The following is a 20,130-nucleotide window of genomic DNA, read 5'->3' as shown; positions in this document are numbered from 1 at the left end:
AACAAAAAAAACACCTAATAAATGTATATGGACAGCAGCCCATACACAAGCCCTACCACCTAGCGCTTTAACTAAAAACTGAGGTTGCTTCCAGGGATGAGGGAGGACCATATTTTAAACAAGTTATCTTACGTGTCTAAACTCCTAGTCCACCTACTAGTTTCCTGCAGTGCCCCCCAATAGTAGGAAAGAAATATAAATCATATATCTGAATTCAAACGAACATTAAGCAGCATAAAATGATTATATTTGCAACATTTGATTCTAAATCTTAAAATTCAGCATCATAGCATCAAATATTTATAAAAAAAAGAACTCAAATATAATTTTACAAGTATTAAAATAGAGCTTTTTTATTGGTGGAATAACAAAAGTGCCTCTTTTTAAATAGTTCTGAAAATACACCTGTACAACTTACAATAATATATTCAAAATTATGTACAAAATATTATCCTGTTCAACATATGTGCTTCTGTATAGTTATGTTTGCATTACAAACTTAGGATCACATGTAAAAACGGTCTCTTCAAGGAAAGCGTGCACGGCCGATGCGGACAGCTCAGACTTCTGGGGTTATAAAATTAGTTGTGGAACATTAAGGTTTTGGCAAATACACTGATCATAGCCAGTGATCAACTTAAATGTGAAGCTAAGAGTACACTGTGGAACCTGAGAAAAATCAGCATACCAGGTCAGTGACCACTGGAATCAGAACAAAAAAAATAATGCAAAAACTGTCTGTTAAAGGCATCATATGGATTTGATACACTGCACGTGAAAAAAATATAAAAATAAATAGAAGTGTCCGGTCAGTGTTCAGATGTTATAGACTCTTTGGCCACAGCCAGTGCCCTTCCAGATGTACACAGTTTGCTCCTCAGGCAACAGAGGGTCCATTTAACAGCTGTTGAAGTGGTTGACCTGGTTAGATCTCTTGTGAATTTCTTCTAGAAAACCTTCTAACTGTTCTATTAACATTCGCTTTTTAAACCTGCACAGACAAAAGCATGAAATTACCATTAGGAATAGTGACAAACAGTATTATACAAATTCTATTTTGTGGAGGAGGTTTTTCCACCTCAATTTATAGAAACATATTTCAACCTATTTTGGATCTCCCGCGTTCCCTCATATTTTAAATTTATCCGGATGAAGCAACCGCCAATCTGTTTCCATCTGGTAAAATCTCTTCTGACCCAATATTGCAGTACCATTTCTCCCTGGACCCACTACTAGCCTTCATTTTAATTAATGATTGTAACCCTGGATTTTCTTTTCCGCTAAAAATTTGTCTAACCCTTTCAATTGAATCTGCCATCACAACCTTCCCTGGAAGTGAATTCCATATCTTGACTGCCCTTACTGTAAAGAACCCTTTCCTTTACTGGTTGTGAAACTTCCTCTCCTCTAACCTTAGGGGGTGACCGAATGTCCTGTGTACAGTCCTTGGGGTATAAAGTGCCCATGAAAGTTCTATGTACTGACCCTTAATGTATTTGTACATATTAAACTTATCAGCTCAGACGCCTCTTTTCTAAAGTAAACATGTCTAAACTGGCTAGTTCAACAGAAAAGTGAGGGTCCTCCGTGGTAAGGACCTCCATTATGTGTCTTTCACCTTTGTCTTTATGAGATATGGGTATAATCTCGACAAACCTGCTCTATGGACTGTACCTAGAAGTATAAACATAGCTTGCCCTGCATAGTGTGGATTCATTTTCAGCGCTCTTTAATACAAAGAGAAAGCGGTGTGTTTAGCCATTCATTTATCTACCTGCAACTTGCTAAAGGTGAAAAATCCTTTAATCCTAAATCCTTTAACATTACACGTTTCACTGAAGCTATGGATTCTGTATTTATATTAAGTAAACGGTCAGTTAAACCAACATACAAGGGTAAACTCACTTCATTTGTAGCAGCCATTTTGGATACACCAAAGAGCTGGAGTTATGAGAGTTAAAAACAGACCTTCCTGCAAAGCGGCATTTATTTATTACTGTGTGAGGAGCAATGTCTTGTAAATCAAATGGCTCTACCTCCAAGAAAACTCACAGTATAATTAGGGTGCTATAATGTCTTACTAGTCACACTTAAAGCTTTCCAAAGTAGCATCATAAAATGAACACTGGCACTACCTACCTCGCTGCTTCTTTGATAATATTCTGCAAGAAGACCAGTCGTGTTTGTAGATTACCTTGGACATCTTTTAACAAAGCAAAGATCATCTCGTACTCTGAAATAAAAAAACAAAAATTATAAACTGGTACCCAACACAAGACTGACTGAAGTTACCAAAATTTTAATCTTAAGTCATATCCATACTTACTCCTTCCAGGCTTCCGGATCTCCTTCAATATTCTTGTTCTCAGCTCAGTGTTTACCTCCTCATAGCTCCGGCATGGTCGTAACCGTCTCATTTTGTGAGAAAACGCAACTGCGTCACTTCCAAAGCAATTTCCTAAGTCTCCAGACTCGTTTGGATTGTCAATAAATAGATCAGAGTTATTTGAACCAAAACCAGTGTCGTCATCTTCCGTGGAGTCCGCACTCTCCAGAGAGTTCAAGGAAACGTGGGACAAAGTCTCATATTCCTCTAAATTATCCATGAACAGCTCTGTGGAGATTTGGTCCTCAACATGATTTTCTACAGCATCGTCCACCAAAATATTGTTATTTAATCCAGGGTCTAAAATATAAACCATTATAATTAGTGTAGAATGCATATTAAACACACTATCACTGGGGCATCAATGTGTCTTTCGCAGAACTGACTGTTTAGTGAGAGGAGTATGGAGTAGTTGGGTAGTCTCAAATTATATAGATTTGCCCCACAGAGGTGACTACACTGCATATCAGCATTTACAGAAAAGGTGGCAGTCTTTTGCAGTGTTCCTGAAAAAAGTACAATTACTGCCTTGGGAGGAATGAGGGAGTGAGGATTGTTTAGGAGCTATAGTAAGATCACTCTGAAAAGTACATGTGTCTGACTTGCATACGTTTAAAAAAAAAAAAAAAAAAAAAAAAAAAAAAAGTGTCAAATACTAAAATCACAGCTCTAGAGTACCTAGTCATATCTTTGTTAATCTTCCTGCATGCTTCGAGGTTGGCGATTTGCATAACAGACTAAGCACTCTGAAAATAAATTAATCTTCTAACATTTTAAGGACACCCCTTTAACATTTAAACCTAAAAAACCCACCCACTTTCCTCTGCTCTGGGACGCCCGCTGTTCTCTCTATTCAGTACTGTCCACGTGTTAATTGCAATGCTACTGGCCATAGAGAAACGTATGCACTAGAACAGTGTTTCCCAGACCCAGTTCCCAGGCAACCATAAAAGCATGTTTTCCATATCACCTTGTTGGAGCACAGGTGTATTCATTACCGACTGACACATTGTAACAAATCCACAGGGGGTATATTTATTTCACTAGTCACCTGGAAAACATGCACTGTTAAGGCTCTGAAGGACAGGGTCTGGAAAACACTGGTCTAGAAGATGCAGCACATGAGGACCACCACATCTCTCCTCCAATCAGGAGGAGTCAGCTGTTATTTCTGCCCTGTCAGATCACTTTCTTTTATAGAAAAATCTTTAAAACCTAAAGTTGAGGCGCAGAAAAATGCAATAAAAACAAACAAAAAAAACCCTCATGATCTAATCTGTTCGTTGCCTAGAAACAATCAGAAAAAATCACCAACATATATCTTTGCTTTAATATAGAAACCAAGTTACTTCAGCCATTTCCTGGTTAACATAATTAAACAGGCTAACTTAATAAAAGCATGTACACAAGGAAAAGCAGTATCAGTTTACGAACATCAGAATACATCAAATGTGCATCAGAAACAATGGAGGCATTATAAACAAGCAACTTCATTGAGGCAGGGAAACAGTGTTTTGCTGCCTCAAATATTCAGGGATGGATGCTTTTTGCAAACTAAACAAGTCCTTGTGTAATCGTTTAGCCAATACCACACTATCAGCCGCTACGAGGAGAGTTAAATATATTCAGCAGACTCCAGTAGGCCATAGGCTTATAGTTCACCATGTAGAAAATGATTCATTATGCAGCACTCTAGAAGCAGGCAACCTGTGGCCTATCAGCCACTGCGAAATTACAACTTCCAGCATGCATTGGGCTTATGGCTGGGAAGATATCCTGGGACACCGTTCCACAAGAACTAGAGGTCTTCAGGATGCCCACACCAGCAATACACTATCATGTGGATATTTTTGCAAGGTGCTATTTAACTAAATACATCTGACATCAGTTTTGTTTTTTTTAATTGAAAAAAACCCCCAAAAACTGAAGTGACAATTATTTCTGAAAATTGTGCGAAAAGGTAAAAACAGACTATAAGATCAGATGCATACATTTAGGTACACCGTCTGTTTTTGGCAAGTCTGGAGGAGCTTGTGTTACAGGAGACGGGGGACCTTTCCCTCCTATGTGATTGTTTGTGATCGGAGACAGAGGTCGGCTTCGCAGCAAAGGCGACATACAGCGCCTCCTTTTTGGGATCCCCAGCATGTTGGGCTCTCCTGGACGTTTGTGCTTGTTCTGGTGACCCGACACAAACTCATCAGCTTCATCGATCATCATCCCCTGGGTGGGAAAAACACAACATGGGATTCTTAGTACAGGAATGGGAGATTTAAAATGAATGAGTTAGGGCTTTATACAAAGTATAGACTATAAAACTGAACAGTTCAGCAGATTACCTAGAAGAAGCCAAAACATAAATAAAATGGATTCTCAAATAAATTCTAGGTCATAAATTACTTCAATTTATATCTCAAATAGACAACTATAGGTTCGTTACAGCAATCAAATCTCTACCCTTTCCAACCCCATTAACTCAGTCTCTCATTATACATAAATCATTGTACATTCTTCTGGGAGAACACATTTAATGCATCCCGGATCAAAACTGAACCAGTAGTTAAATCTACTCTGTAGCAAGTATACTTTTTTTTTTTTACTAAAGGTTCATATTCATCCCTATGAACACAGCACCCACACCCCTGGATATTAAGGGACATGGGAAGAAAAGCATGAATGCAGTTTATTACTATATATTCTGGTGTCCACACTCAGACTGTCTCTATTTAAACTCTCATTCAGAGTGAACAGAGCAGAAATTACTAGGCACAAGTGTAAGTAGGAGCCCTTAGTCCAAAGATTCCCCATGGACACCTGACATGTAATACACGCGTAATAAAAGAAGTGTAATATTAGGGTAGTAAATAAAGTTTAACGGAACCATAGTGAAATACCTTCATTAACATTTAACACATAGTTCACACAACTTTTTTAAATAAGGCCTTTCCAAACCTTGTGACACATTCAGCCTGGGTTTAACACACACAAACGCACTGGTTGGGAACATGCTACACTGTCCAGTGAGAAATTTCATTAGCATTCATCTTTCCTGTGTCAGCTTACAAGACTTCTACCCTCACACACAGGTCCATCACCAGTGTATACACTGCCAAATCAGCTGCTTATACCCTGTCTTATGCCAGAACAGTAGATGAATGTAAACCCCATATAGCCCAATGCCACATACACAGACCTAAGCCTACCATATACAGCCTGTGTGTCTCTGGCTCACCGATATCACTGGCTGTTCTACAAGCAGACCAGAGGTAATCCAATACAGTCACTAGAGACAGCCAGAGCCGAGGCTGTCACTATACTAAATGTGCTCATTGCCTCTCCTGTTACTGTGGGATTTTGTGAACACTTGGCAGGATACATCCACAGCACCGCTCAGTGTACACAATGTGCCTTGTTCTATATAAAACAAAAAGACATTTAGGCAGCACAAGCTGGTAGAGTTAATGAAAAGCTGACCTGTCAAAATGAGCACAGGTCGTTCAGACTCTCCAGCCTTGATTGGGAACTGCATTATTAGATTCCACTTCTCCATTGCTGCCACGTTCTAATGTAATCCCTCTTACTTACAATTAAAGTTTTCATTTATTCGAAAAGCAAAAACAGAGCACGGAACAGGTTACCTTTTTGTCCAATTTAAATGGATTTCCAAAAGTGTGCAGCCTCCTGGGCTGATCGGCATCCAGCTCTCTCAACGGTGAAGGGATATTCCTCAGATATTCCTGGTAGTTTCCCATCTGAACGATGGGGATACTGTGCGTCTGGTCTGTGGAGGGATGAAATCATAACATAGCCTGGCAGCTGCCAACACTCACTATGCACTGTAGATAAAGCTATTTTTAAAATAAGAAACCAATTGAAAAACTATACTGTACTTTTAGTATCAAACAGAAATAGGAACCAATGCACGGTGTCAGCACACAGGTTCTCTGGGCAGAATGTGGTCCGGTTTGGATGGATTTCTTCTCTAAATAGCACACCTATATGTTGTGTGTTCGTCATGAACCTGTAGTTGTCAGGTCAGCACAGTTGTAGTCATGGTTGAGTACAAGAAAAACTACAATACACCCAAGGTCTGGGATTCTACCTTGAATTAGCAGTGAGGGCTCCAGTGATTCACTCCTAACCTACTAGACAGCAGTGTTATTGATACCCCCACTCTAAGCTTCCCATTATGCACAGGGGAGGGATGTGGATTCCGAGTGCATCACTGAACCATTTAAGCCCTTGATGTGAAACCTGCGTCTACCGTACTAATTTACCCTGAAGAGTAAGGGCAAAAACATTAAATTCTGGCGTATTTGGAAGTTATTGTACACCCAAGAATGTTCATAATAAAGTGTGCTCCCAGCAATCTAAATACACAACATGAAATCCTTGCTTCAATCGTGTCAGAAAAGTTGATCCTTGTGCCCTGGAATCTTGCAATTGCTTGCCATCAAAAGTAAAGTGTTTGCATCTTTAGGTCACTACTTATATATATTAATCTATTTTAAAATCTAAGTGGCATTTGGAACATCCAGCATAAACCTTACACAAAGGGATGAAGATCTGTGTGATAGCTGCTGATGTACATTACGTCCTCAGATACCACTTCTGCTCTATGACAAGTTGTTGAAGGTACTTAAGTAATTGTTTGCACATTGTGGTAATATTTTATATACTTGTCCACTCCAAGAGCAACAGTTCACTGGCACTTGCAAGCCTCCGTATTCAGAGTCCATCAGTGCAAAGATGAAAAAGACAACAACATTTATTCTGCCTGTCATGCAGAGACAGATAAAGGCCAGAGAATCAGTAGTCCAAATACACCGGTATGGAAGTTCCAGTGCGCCATTATCTTTATAGGGGGCATGAACATCCTGAACCCCCCTCTCACCTTCATCTTGTCCACTGAAAAACTTGCGTGATGACTTCAGAAGATTGGCCCTCATACGAGTCAAGTGATCCAAGAGATTCGTTCTTGGGATGTCATAGGCATTTCTAAAGGTCTGTGGTTTCAGGTCCTACACAAATAAAAGGTTGAAGTGAGGACAAAGTGTGGACCCCATGGAAGTACACATAGGTGATGGCAGACGTACCTTATTCAGCAGCGCTATCTGGAATCCAGCAAACTCCTTCACATTTAGATCAAGTAGTCTCTGCGGCACTTCCCCTGTAATTTCCTGCAGCAGTTGCTTAAAATCCTTCCGGATAGCCAGAGACGGTACACTTGTGCCATTTCTGACTTTGATACCAGTTTCTTGTGGAGATTTTTTCCCTATGGAACCTATCACTCGATCAGATTCCATTTTGGCCTGGGGTGAGTGGGGTAAAACAAGAAGCAAAAATTAAATAGTAATCCTGGCATGCATGAGAAGACTGTAAGCCATTAATAATGATCATAGTTTAAATGCATACAAGACAAAAATAAATTGACAAAAAATAAATTAAAGCCACTTATTAGCTAAAAATGTGATTTTTAAACAAATCCGCTCTAATTTTAACCCATGACACCCATGTTTAGTATGAGCGATCTTCCCTTAGCCATCCCTAGTGCATTATTTTATGTGATCATCAGGCACCTTTTCCCAATACTAAATGTATCACCATCTTTCAGTTCACAGACGTGTACAAGTTTTGAAATACCAGCAAGCCTCCTGCCAGCTAGGCACCAGATCAGGTTTGCAGTGTTTTCCAAACTAGGTCAACTACACAGAGTAGCACATTCATGCTGTAACCTGGTGCCCGACAGACGGCTCCATCAGCAGTGAACGCAGAACACGAGCTCTGATAACACGTTACACTGTACCTGCTGGCTAAGTTTTTTGAGGTAGGAGACAATGCTGTAACTCAGCCCATATTCCAATTGTTCTGGTATGAGGTTCGGAGCCGCCATCATTCTTAAGGCTTTCTTTAGAGGCTGGAAAAACAGAGAAGTAACAGGAGCTTAACTATTTGCAAAACATTAATTTCTGATACTGGTGACTAACAGTTATACACAATACATACTCCAATGTAGTACGGTGGCATCGCCTTTAAATAGTTTTCGAACAGCTGCCTCCATTTCAGAGATGGTTTTGCCTTGTGCACTTTGAATAAGTCATCTGCAAAGTATAGTGAATGTTAATATTTTAGTTTGTTTTTTTTATTCATTATATTCGACACTTCAGGGAGAATTTCAATAGATTTCGCTGTAGGCCAAATCAGCCTCAATTCTAAAGGAGTGCCACAAACAGTTTATCCACTCTTCCAATTTACAGAGAGGTGGCAAAATCTGGTTATATTTACTTGGCAACAGCACTCCATATTTTCTGTAGGCCAATAGCATGAACACACCATCATTCACAGCAGAAAATACTGTGGGGCGATTGATTGCCCTCGGTTTTGAGCAACAAGTTGAAGATTTTTATTAAAGTGTGTGCGCCTATGTAATGTAACTTTCATTAGTAAATCCTGTGTGCAATTGAAAAAGGAAAACTGTAGTGCAGAGCACCTGAAACATGAGCGGGTATAAATGGGTCACCAACAGGCATCAGAGGCACCTGTGACTTACCTAGTAACGGGAGCAGCACAGGATAGTTATAAGGCATCACGAACAGGTTCACACAGTTTAGGGAAGTGCTGGCTTTCAAGTAGCCGAAAGGATGGCCAAGTTCACTGTACTTCGCACTGTTTGCCACAAACACCTTGGAAGAGGAACAAAAGTTTGCGTCAAGAGCTCACACCCCGAATATACTTTTCACAGAAGAGAACCAAAAATGGTAGGTAGTTTTAGACTGAAGTCTAGGTTAAGATTATATTATATACATATAGGAAACATTTGTGATACACTGGAAAATTGTCATCTAGTTCTCCATGGCACAATAGTAGTTTTCTATGGTAACATTATATAATTAAACATTTACTGTTAACGAGAACCCATCACATACAAATAGTAAAAGCAGCCATTTTGCAGGCTGAACCAATGTTCATTATTTATTATTATTAATTTTTATTTATAGGGCGCCACAAAGTATCCGTAGCGCCGTACAAGGACAAACAATGGCACAGTACAAGGTGAAACAGCACAGTACAAGTAACAGTAAGCACTATAACTCTGGGGGCTCAGGCACAGCATGAAAGAGAGGGAGGGAGGGGAAAAGTCAGTACAGGCAGGTAACTTGGGCCCAAGTGGGTGGGCACGGATGACAGGTTAAGAGCCACTGAGGGGAGCGGAGAAGCAAGAGGAGACAGAGTGCAGCGGGATCGAGAGGAAATGGGCTGAGTAGCTGGAGAGCGCAGTTAAAAGTGATGGAAACAGGAGGTAGGAGAGCCCTGCTCAAAGGAGCGAACAATCTAAAGGGAGGGGAAGACAGACAGACACATGGATGAGATGGAGAGACGGGAGAAACGGAGTTCATGACACCCATTGGTCACTGCGTAGTAAATCCTAGGGAAGTGATAGCGCATTCTGCCTACGAATCCTGGGCAGGGGATAGAAACACTTCTACTTTAAAACAAAGAAGTCTGTTATTTTTAGAGTATACTCCTCTACCTTTCTGCAGTCATTAGGATAGTCATTTTTCTGCATATCTGAAAGGATGAACACGAGTGGGAGTCGCCATACTGCTTACTTAGTCAAAATCATACGGTCATCCATTGATTGCAGCACAGCAGTGTCCAAATCATATGGAACAAAATGCATGATTTGCGATAGTGAGCACTATATAACAAAGCATCTCAGATATGGAATTAACTAGGGTTTATTTTATAGCAAAAACATGTGGATAGCGACAAGTAAGAACTCACAGGCCAGCAAGTGTGTGGAGATTTCCTCTCTAGAATATACTGCGTCAGCGGTGATGGCTCCAATTCATACTTGTCAAATGGCAACTTTTCAATGACCATTGGCTCAGAGTTGGTGCAGGAGAACTTCACAATGGGATGAGCAGTCCTGGGGGGCTGTTGATTGAAAACAACAAGGCAAAAGTTCAACTACAGCATCACTGCTCTGAGGCAGCACAAATTAATACCAAGTTCCTGTCACTTTATAAAAGGGGAGCATCTAAAATGAAACAAACTGGAGTTAGGTCCAGTAGTCAGTGCTTTTGTAGTATTCATGTCTTATGTGGGCGACTGGTGCAGATAAACCTGCCAGCTGCAAATAACTTTACATTCAAATACTTGCAGGCACCTGGCAATTCAGAATTTAAAGCCAGCATATAAAATAGGTAGACTGCATACAAGAGCTTACAGTCTACTGGAGTAGCAGGGTACAGCTGTCATTGCAGCTAGGGAGACAACACAATATTAAGGTCCAACCATTTGCCATTTATATATAAAAAACAATATAGTTTATTGATAAGTCATAATTATGTCCTGCCTCTAGTTTAGTAGACAACTAAATGTGCATAGAAATACAGTTGTCCTCCCTCACAAGTTCTATTCCAGGTATCTTCAGTTCTGAAAAGATTCAGAAAGGTTTCTACATGGTCTACCTGTCCCAACCAGAAATACCCTTTAAAAAAAGTATTGGTTTATTACTTAAAATTGACTTGAGATAAATATCATTTAAATACTGAGAACAGGTGTGTGAAGATCATTAATTTTCTCTGAATAACCCATCTAGTAATTACAGTCTTCCCCATTTACCAACTGACTGTGCAAGAATGTGAAGTTGTTGGTCCTGCTGAGCATTTGCAGACATGTTTAGATCTATAGGCCTCAAATGTTTACACAATTTATCATAAATCACTTGAATTAGAAGTCTGCCAACCTGGAGATTATCTACACGGCACAATACTAGCTGTAAAACAGATATCACTTCTGTACAGGTCCCGATTAAGGGTTCCGCCGCCCTAGGCTATTTCAGCCGTAGAGCTCCCCCCCCCACCCCCCTCCAGCCACCCCTCCCCCCAAACATTAGAACGGGCTTACCTGCTGTGGAGTCCTTTTCTTCAGCGCTGTGTATGACAGGAAGTCTGGCAGCGATCGCTGCTAGCTGCCTGTCAGTGTGGCCGTGGGCGCTTCTTACTCTGGTCACGCGAGATGTGGAAGTCCTGATCTCACGTGACCAGAGTAAGACGCGCCCGCGGCCACACTGACAGGCAACTAGCAGCGATCGCTACCAGACTGCCTGTCATGTGATCGTGACAGTTGGGAGTGCTCCTTTAGACCAGGGGCGGTCCCGATGACGCCAGCTGCCACATTTATAAAAAAAACAAAAATGCTGTGCCCCCCCCTGGCTCCAGCCTGGTCAGCCTACTGGGTGATCAGGCCCTGCTTCTGTACTTACCAGAGTTGGGGAATTCTGATCCGGCCAGAAAGATTCTGGAACAGGCCAATGACCTAAAGGGACCCCCGTTTTGGGATTTGGTCTAACATAGATTAATTTCCGACAGCTGTGCCAAGGCTGGGCTCCATTTAGTTTGATGGTATCAGTAATTCCATCTAGAAATTAAATATGCATTATTAAAAAAGGAAAAATATTTGGCACAAGCTAGTATCAGAAATACAGACAAACTAAATATTTATTAGTAAAAATAAAAGGTAACGACAATATTAAGTACTGTAAAACAGACACAAAGTAGTACACCTCATTAAGGAGGTAATATATGTAAGTCTTGGGCAGCTCTATAGTTAACACATACAGGCAAGTCAGCCAAGAGAATATAATAGAAAAGAAAGAAGAGTCTGCTCAACCAGTTATCACTCCAGATTGAAGGGCGGCTTTCAATAAGTCAGGAGAGATTCATGCAGAGAAGAATGGATTAGTTAAATCCAGCAAAACAATTCAAACAGTCTGGTAAAACAACAATCAGCACAAAAGCCAATTAAGAGAGTATAAAACGTGGATACAACCCTACTCAGTCGTAAATGGTTACCTAGGAGTTTTCACATTTAAAGCTCCACCAAGGATCATTAATTGTGATACTAATGATTTTTTAAACATTGTAGAGATTTATATTGGATAAAAAAAAACTCTGAAGTCCCAAATGTTGATGTGTCTTGTGGTGGTGATTTTATAGGCTTTTCCTTACAAAACCTTCCTAAATCCATTTGAAGACTAGTGACAAGTAACAGTACTAAGTGAGAACAGTAATGTTCCTGACAACTTGTTACTTTTGCCAATCTAAGCCAAGCAGGATGCAGCAACTTGACATTGTTACACAGTCAGAGAAAGTGCAGCGATACACAAGACAAAGGACAAGTGGAGATTTGTGCCAGACACAGGACATGAAGCTCCAATTCAAGTACCATATTATTTATATTTCAACCCTGACAACAGGACAAAAATTGAAGTCTGAGAATACCCAAACCCTACAACCTGGGTCTGAAAATCTCTTGTTTATGTGAGCGTCATTGATTACAGGTTGGGAAACCCATTGTTTGAGGTTCATAAAGAGTGCTGAATCTCCATGGTAACTTAAGATTGTTGGCAGTACAGCTCCACTGCAGCAGATTTGTATGCAGTCTTCAGAGGCACAAAATGTGTAACATGATCTAACAGTAGCGGTGGGAGTCTGTTAATTTGGCACTGCATAATACAGGAGCCACAGCAACATAGCAGATCTCAAACTGCTCTACAAATGCGCTTTGTATTTCTGTAGTGTAAGCATCAGCATAAATGAACGTCCCTGTATCCAGACATGCAGCTCATGCAGAGTATAGATCTTGGATCTCTCTATAAACTGTATTATATAAAAAACATTCTGGAAAGTGTCATTTTCGTTTACAAGGATGAAGGTAACAACCTGCACAACAACTGGGGTAAAAAGACAGCTTTAAAGCAATGTGCTGTTAAAGAAGTATAGAACTCTTCCTTTTAGAGACCATGCTAAACGCACTGTTATTAAACAAGGAATTAATAAGTTATGTGGGGACCATAAAATAATGCTGTTACCTTCAGGAGGATCCGGGCCAGATTTTTCGAAGTTGATGACTACCCCACTTTGAACTTTTTGCACCAATGACTCCAGGCACTGATTCAACATTCGCTGCGAGAAAACACAATATGACCGACCTGGCAAACAAGAAAAGGTGAGATGTTAAAAAGCCACTAATCAAATTACATTTTTTTTTCAGAAAGAATGTGCAAGTCTCCAATGCAAGCTTCCAACCAATTTATTATGCATTTACCTATGTTGAGTACAGACCCCATAGGTGGTGTCACGAGGCAGAGGTTACTGTCAACTTAAAATGCAACAGGCAAGTGCTGAAAAGAAGCTGTGTGGACAGCAATCAACTGTAAACACAGGACGTCACAAGTAACTTAGATGCAGCCTGCAGTGTTCTAGGAAGCTGTAAAAAGCACTAACGTCTCAATGGAATACATTATATTACAGTAGAGCGGGTCACAGTGCTGTAAGTGCTGATTACAAGCAGCTCACTATAAGGAGTCAAGCCACATCAGGAACCAATATTTATATACTATTAGGATATGTGTATAAATCACCATACCATATCCATGCTGACTTTATGGTCATAGATCAGCTTTAAAGGTTTTTTGTTTTATATGCAGACATGACTTGTGAGAAAGATAATGTAAATAGACCTATACATGCACACAATTTTGAACCCTCCATCTCCTTCAGTTACACAAACATGTTTACCTATAGCAAAATAATTTCTAACTAGGTCACAATTTTATACAACATACTCCGTACCAAACACCTGTTGAGCACTCGCTTAAAATGTATATGCTTTTTAGAGATATTTGTGATGCAGTATTAGGATTAAGTGTTCTTTACAAAACAGGACACTAGTGGCTCTACCACTACATTGTAATGGTGTTGCATTTGTAAAGTGATTTCAGGGACATTGTTTAATGGCAGTGCTGGCAGCCCCCCCCTTGTCTGAGGATAAATCAGTATGGGCATGTCTGGTAGAGCTGCCTGATGCAGCTCGTTCTTCCCAGGGAATCACTGCCGTGGACCACTTCAAGGTGCTGAACATGTGAAGGATGTAACCTTGTTAGACATAAGCCCCAACTAGCCAATCAAGTGCTGCTCCTTTCTGATATTGTCCAATTGTCACAATATTGCGGTGTTCTGTTTTTTTTTTCCCAGTAAACAGGAGAGAGAAGCAAATGCACCAATTCAGCCTTTTAAGAAGTTCTGCTGTGCACAAACATCTGCTTTACTGCAAAGCGAACACTGAATCAGATTTTTATTTCCATATTGCATCGCGGGACCTACCACTCCCCTGTTTACCAGTTGGAAAATATAAAATAGCACGGGCAGGGTCATGAGTGGCCACTGTGCAGTAAACTCGAGATATAACAAATGGGAGATGATACAGATCCCTACGTAAAGGGGAAGGTGAGAGTTTTAGAACGGTTTGTCTGGTGACACCTAGAGGCAAAACTAGGTGTAGCACTGACAGCTAGGGCTGGTGGACAGGGAGGTATGGGGAGGGTATTACTGGCAACAGTAATTGTAACTGTGGGGTCTGTGTATGTCCACAAACACCACTGTTTAATACATTATACAAAAGAAAACATTTTTTGTAGAGTTTTCTAGAAGTCATAGAATCTCTATAAAAAGCAACAATATCAGTACCTCACATTCAGTCTCTCCATTCAGCTGTTGTCAAAGAGGGGCGCAATGCCACATTGCCAGATGAGGACATATACTAATGGACACTCAATTGCCAATGCTCCCCCTTACCCCTTTCTCCAGTCGGCAGCCTACTTACAAGGAGGGATTACCTCTGGAAGGGACCCAGTCACAATCCCCATGGCGGAAAGCGTTTTGTTTAGTTTACTTAGCCACTAGACACAGCAGGTACAGCCAATGTCCGAAACCTATAGGTTAAGACACTATGGTGTGGCAAAACTGGTAGAGCATGACAGAAAACGGGTTTATGCAAACCTACAGAACTGGAGGCAGGACGATGGATATTTCTTGGGACAAAGCAAAATTACACTCCCTCCGTACAGGATCTCCCTAGAATTAGAATAGGTACAATACAAGGTACATCTAAAGTATATAGGAAAGAATCATGTCTCATTCTACAAATTGCAGACAGCCTAGCCAAGTCTAAGGAAAAAAAAATATGTACAGCACAAAGTTTTTGCGATGCAGCAGTATCAGATCTTCTGAGACACTCACTACGGATTTCCAGAATTACCTACACTATCATAATTTTGCATTAAAAAAAAAAACAACAAAAAAACCCGACTTCCATCAGGATGAAATACAAAATCTGCTTAATCTATCCTTAAATGTACTGGTAGATGCACAGCAAACTTCCATTTCAGAATCATGAAATCCACACAATTCAAGACTAATCATGAGATCTATGCAGGACCAATGCTTTGGATGTTTGGCGGTACAAACAATTACTTTATACTTTGAAATTTAGCAAAACAAATAAGGTTTCCTAAAATATTGGCAATAGGTTTGTTAAAAACTAAACCTTAAGACATATGTACAGACAGATGGGCAGTCATAATTCCCTGCCTGTTAAATAGCAGAAATGTATGCTGCAGCAAACTATTACCCATGAAGAATGTCCAATTCTATAACATTTCCTTTGCCTTCTCATATATAATACAGGGCAACACACACTCAGTCCTGCAGGCTTGTCCTTTACAAATAAGGGTCCATCATAATCTTAAAATCATAGCAAAATATTAAAGAAACCGAAAAGGGGGGCAAAAAAAAAAAGAAAAGAAAAAAGGCAGAACCTTAATACATATAGGGGCAGATTCAACTTGTCTTTGGAACAATACAGGCCGTGCATCATTACCATTACTACGCTAATAGATGCGTATTGTTATCGTTAGCGTTGAAATTACTGCACTGATTTTTGCTTGCAGCTCTTAGCCGCAAGCAAAAATCTGCATTAAAATTACCGTACTAACGAATGATGTGCGCCCTGCATTGTTCTAATCTGCCCATAGTGTATACAGTGCATGTAACATTGTAAGAGTACTTTGACCCAGTGCTACCAAACAACTAGTACCAAGCCCTAGAATGGATTCGCTCATAAAATAACACGGGATCATCCTCCTTCAAATTAAGCTAGTTATTAAACGGCATTAAAAGCACCTCTCCTAACCAGGGACACAGTTCTACGAGTACTCACCCGTGGCAGCACTCCACTTGTTCTCTGTTCCACACTGATCCCAACACACTGGATACAGACTTATCAATAAATTCTACACAGACAGCAAGCACTGCAAGCAGGGTCCCAGTGGGGGGAGAGTACTCCCAACCCATAGCCACAGCTAGCAAATTATTGAATTTACCTAGCAGCATCATGAACATTGCCCTGAACGATGCATTTTTCAGACTCTGCTGCCTGGGGAGCTTAGCTGAGATAACAGCAGATAATAGAGAGTTATACTCTCTATTATCTGTTAATGGGCGCCATATCATTGGCTGGACTTCAACTTGCCACATTGGAAGAATTGAGAAGATTGCACAAAGTATTGCTAGGAGTAATACCCATATGAACACTGTAGAAGCAAAATTATAGTATACAAACAAGCTTGAATCTGCAACCATGGCTGAAGTCAACTACCCTGTATTAAACTGGTATTTTCTCCTGCACTTAATCAGCATAATGCTTAAAAACTTTTAGATTAAAACTATTTAAAAAAAGCCGCTAGTCGATATGCGCCAATACAGCCATCTTGGGCATCAAGGTCGGATCCACGGAGAATAAGATTTCGCTCTACGTGAAGGACATTCTCATTAGCCTCTCCAACCCGATAACCTCTCCTTTTTCGAATTAGACGCTTGTAGCCAGAGAAATGGCCATAAGATAAACCCAGCCAAAACAGAGACCCTAGACTTCTACATTTCCAGACGGATAAATCAAGTTTATCTCTCCCGTTCCCATTTAACTGGCACCTATAGAAAAATTAAATACTTGGGCATCTATCTGACCAAAAACCCATCAACTCTTTCAGGCCAATTTCCCCCGCACCATATCAAACATGAAATCAGACCTCACCTCTTGGTATCACCAGTTAATCTCCTGGATAGGTCGTATTAATGTTATAATGACCGTGAGAGTACGTTTATTTTTACATCTCTTCAAACCCTCCACATACAAATACCTATTTCAACAGTGACTCCCTGGGCGCTTGAAAAAGAGGGTACAGTAAATGATAGCAATAAACAGATTTATTTAGGGCAGTGAAACAAACAGCCCTACAATGTATTTACACTGACACAGTAAAATAAATTAAAAACAACACATAAGTATTTTATGTACCATCCAAGAGGCTAGCAATATCCGTGTCAATCCCAGATAGATCAACATGGACCATGAATAACACAAGTTTTTGATAGGGCTAATAGTCCACTTTCATGCCAAAGAAACGATTGCAGCCAGTACTGTGCCAAAAACGGAAAGTGCACAAATCTCCTTATGGTCTGTCAGCCGACAGTAGGTTCCAGCGGAGAAAACTTAAAACGGACCTTGTAATAGGGGACTTTTACCTATTATTAACTTAGGGTTGAGCTATCCCTATCATCCCCCTACTCCCAGGTGGCTGCTCGTCCACTGATCAAGATACAATAGGGAGCGCTGAACACCATTTCTAACATACAAATACCTGCCTAAGTCTTCAAATTCCTCCAATATGAAAAATCCAAATTCATCAGGGCGGGCAGACGTCCACGCATATGGCTCTGGGTGCTTCAGAGGTCCAAGGTGCTGGACTGAGAATCCCACATTTTTAACAATACTACCTCTGGGAGCATTTCGCTCAATGGGGCAGATTCAATTATCCGCGATGCGCTCACGTTTATACGGTAAAAATACTTATTTTTGTGCACTCCTCAATGGGGTGCAAGCAAAAGGGAGCGCTACTTTGACAAAAAACAAAAACAAAACAAAAAACGCTACGTAGTGTCATGCAGCCGTTCGGGGACACTACGCAACAATTTTAAGAACTGAATCTGCTCCAATGTGTCCTTTGGAACGGTCCTGTGTAGTCCAAGGTCTGAGTGTCTCAAGGTAGAAGGCCTGGGCCTACTCTCCCCCACTTCCCTCCTCTGGCTCCCAAGGGTGCACCGCCCGAAGAAGGTTCTGTCCCATCCCACAGTATCACACTCCCTGGCTATCTGGGATTCAACTTCTAGATTATATGGCTTTTCTACGCACACTTCCCCTAGTAGTCCCCCTTTTTAACTCTCCAGGACTGTTACCTTCTGCGTTCTCTCTCCTTGGCAGTGGTGTCAAATTTCTGAATGCACTTACTCGTAGCACCCTGTCTCCCCAATTCACTGACATTTACGTGCCAAATGCATACCCAGTTATTCTTCCCCAGTATCTGCAAATCCATGACTTTCACTCTACAGTTAAACCTCATTTAACCTCCCATTCCCTTACTACCATTGAGGCACTGTGACTGCACTAAGCATCAAAACCTGGCCCCACCTCCACCATCAACTCTGAACTGACCTTCCAGATTGTCCCCGTCCCCTGAATGTGACAAGGCTTGGGAACATGACCTGGGAAACGCTCTTGCAATGAGGACAGATCCGAAATTCGAGAGAACGCAGTCTCCAGCTCAATTTGTGTTTGTCTAATATAAAATTTATAGAAACTCCTGTTTTGATGGTACTATGTCTATACCCGTCTCCATAAGATGTTGCCCAACTCCTCTGACAGATGCTGGCATTTATGACGTAGGCTTGTTTCTTCATTTATGGTTGGATTGCCCAAAACAAATTCAGCTTTGGCAGATTGTTAAGTCTCTCAGAGTTCATCATTCAGGTTAACCTCCTACTCGAACTCAATTATTTCTCCTGCCTTTGGGATTCCCCTCGGCTACCAAACAGAAGAAACTGACCTGCCACATTATCTCTGCAGCCACCTGACAAATGGAAACAATGCTCACCCCCTCTCTCCCCACTGTAATTACCAGAATATGGCATATTCGCCGCACAGAATTTATGCTTGGAAATAACTCCTCCTCTAAAACTTTCAATACGATGTGGGGCCCTTGGTTGTCCTATTTTCAATACCGCTCTCCCTTCTCTCAGCACATGCATTACCCCTCCTGCCCCTCCAACCGCCTCCCCAGTCTCTCCACCCCACTGGCGGTTCCTGCCACACTGCCTCCCCCCCTTCTCCTTCGCTCTTTTTTCTCCCTCGCTTTGGTCCTGTCGGTCTTCCTTTGCTCCTTTTTACTTTAATCTTAAAAAAAAAAAAAAAAACCCCATCATTCTGACTTACTGCTGTTTGCTCTGAATGCTTTCCTCTCCCCTATCAATGCGAATTTTAATATTCTGCTGCACTGCATTCAGACTGTTACCTTGTTTTCTTGACCATTAATCAGCTTGTTTAAAAAAAAAAAAAAAACCCCCACACACTATTTTAAAAAAATATCAGATAATGTTCTGTAAAGCAGCATTTTAGGGCATAATATAAAGTGCTTACGGACAGATGCTACTAATGTTTTTTTGTAATTTAAAAAAAAAAAAAAAAAAATTGTTCCAGGGACAAACCAAGAGAGACACACTGACCTCCTGTGACATCGCACATGGGAGTGATACAGGACTCATCGATCTGAACAGAGCTCATCAAGTCCTGCTCGACAGACGTTGCACCAGGAAGCCGAAGGACTAATGCAAAGAGTCGCTGATCCCAACGAAAAGGCTCCTTGGTTAGCTCACTTCCTGGTAGTGGAGAATTTAAGGGCAGATGAAGCTAAGAGAAAACAGATAAATAGAAGAAAAAAAAAAAAAAAAACAGTTTTACATACATAAACATATGAATAGTTCAAAATAACATACAGTAGCTCT

At 40.7% G+C, this 20,130-nt stretch overlaps 1 protein-coding gene across 2 annotated transcripts in view; it reads right to left on the bottom strand.

The window, feature by feature from the left end:
• Positions 1-326: 326 nt before the first annotated feature.
• Positions 327-20,130, bottom strand: part of INTS6 (integrator complex subunit 6) — a 37,724-nt gene continuing 17,920 nt past the window's right edge. For both annotated transcript variants that reach the window (XM_075199068.1, XM_075199069.1), the window contains exons 5-18: positions 19,852-20,035; positions 13,266-13,385; positions 11,658-11,812; positions 10,172-10,324; positions 8,937-9,069; positions 8,393-8,487; positions 8,193-8,303; positions 7,483-7,698; positions 7,281-7,407; positions 6,025-6,167; positions 4,378-4,609; positions 2,327-2,686; positions 2,140-2,233; positions 327-991 (exon numbers count right to left, since the gene is read on the bottom strand). In XM_075199068.1, the coding sequence (XP_075055169.1) occupies positions 898-991; positions 2,140-2,233; positions 2,327-2,686; positions 4,378-4,609; positions 6,025-6,167; positions 7,281-7,407; positions 7,483-7,698; positions 8,193-8,303; positions 8,393-8,487; positions 8,937-9,069; positions 10,172-10,324; positions 11,658-11,812; positions 13,266-13,385; positions 19,852-20,035 (2,217 nt within the window). In that variant the 3' untranslated portion in view covers positions 327-897. The remainder of the gene's footprint in view (positions 992-2,139; positions 2,234-2,326; positions 2,687-4,377; positions 4,610-6,024; positions 6,168-7,280; positions 7,408-7,482; positions 7,699-8,192; positions 8,304-8,392; positions 8,488-8,936; positions 9,070-10,171; positions 10,325-11,657; positions 11,813-13,265; positions 13,386-19,851; positions 20,036-20,130) is intronic.

Source organism: Mixophyes fleayi, chromosome 2, assembly GCF_038048845.1.
Source record: "Mixophyes fleayi isolate aMixFle1 chromosome 2, aMixFle1.hap1, whole genome shotgun sequence".
NCBI classification, from domain to species: Eukaryota; Metazoa; Chordata; class Amphibia; order Anura; family Limnodynastidae; genus Mixophyes; species Mixophyes fleayi.
This window is presented reverse-complemented; position numbering and strand designations above follow the sequence as displayed.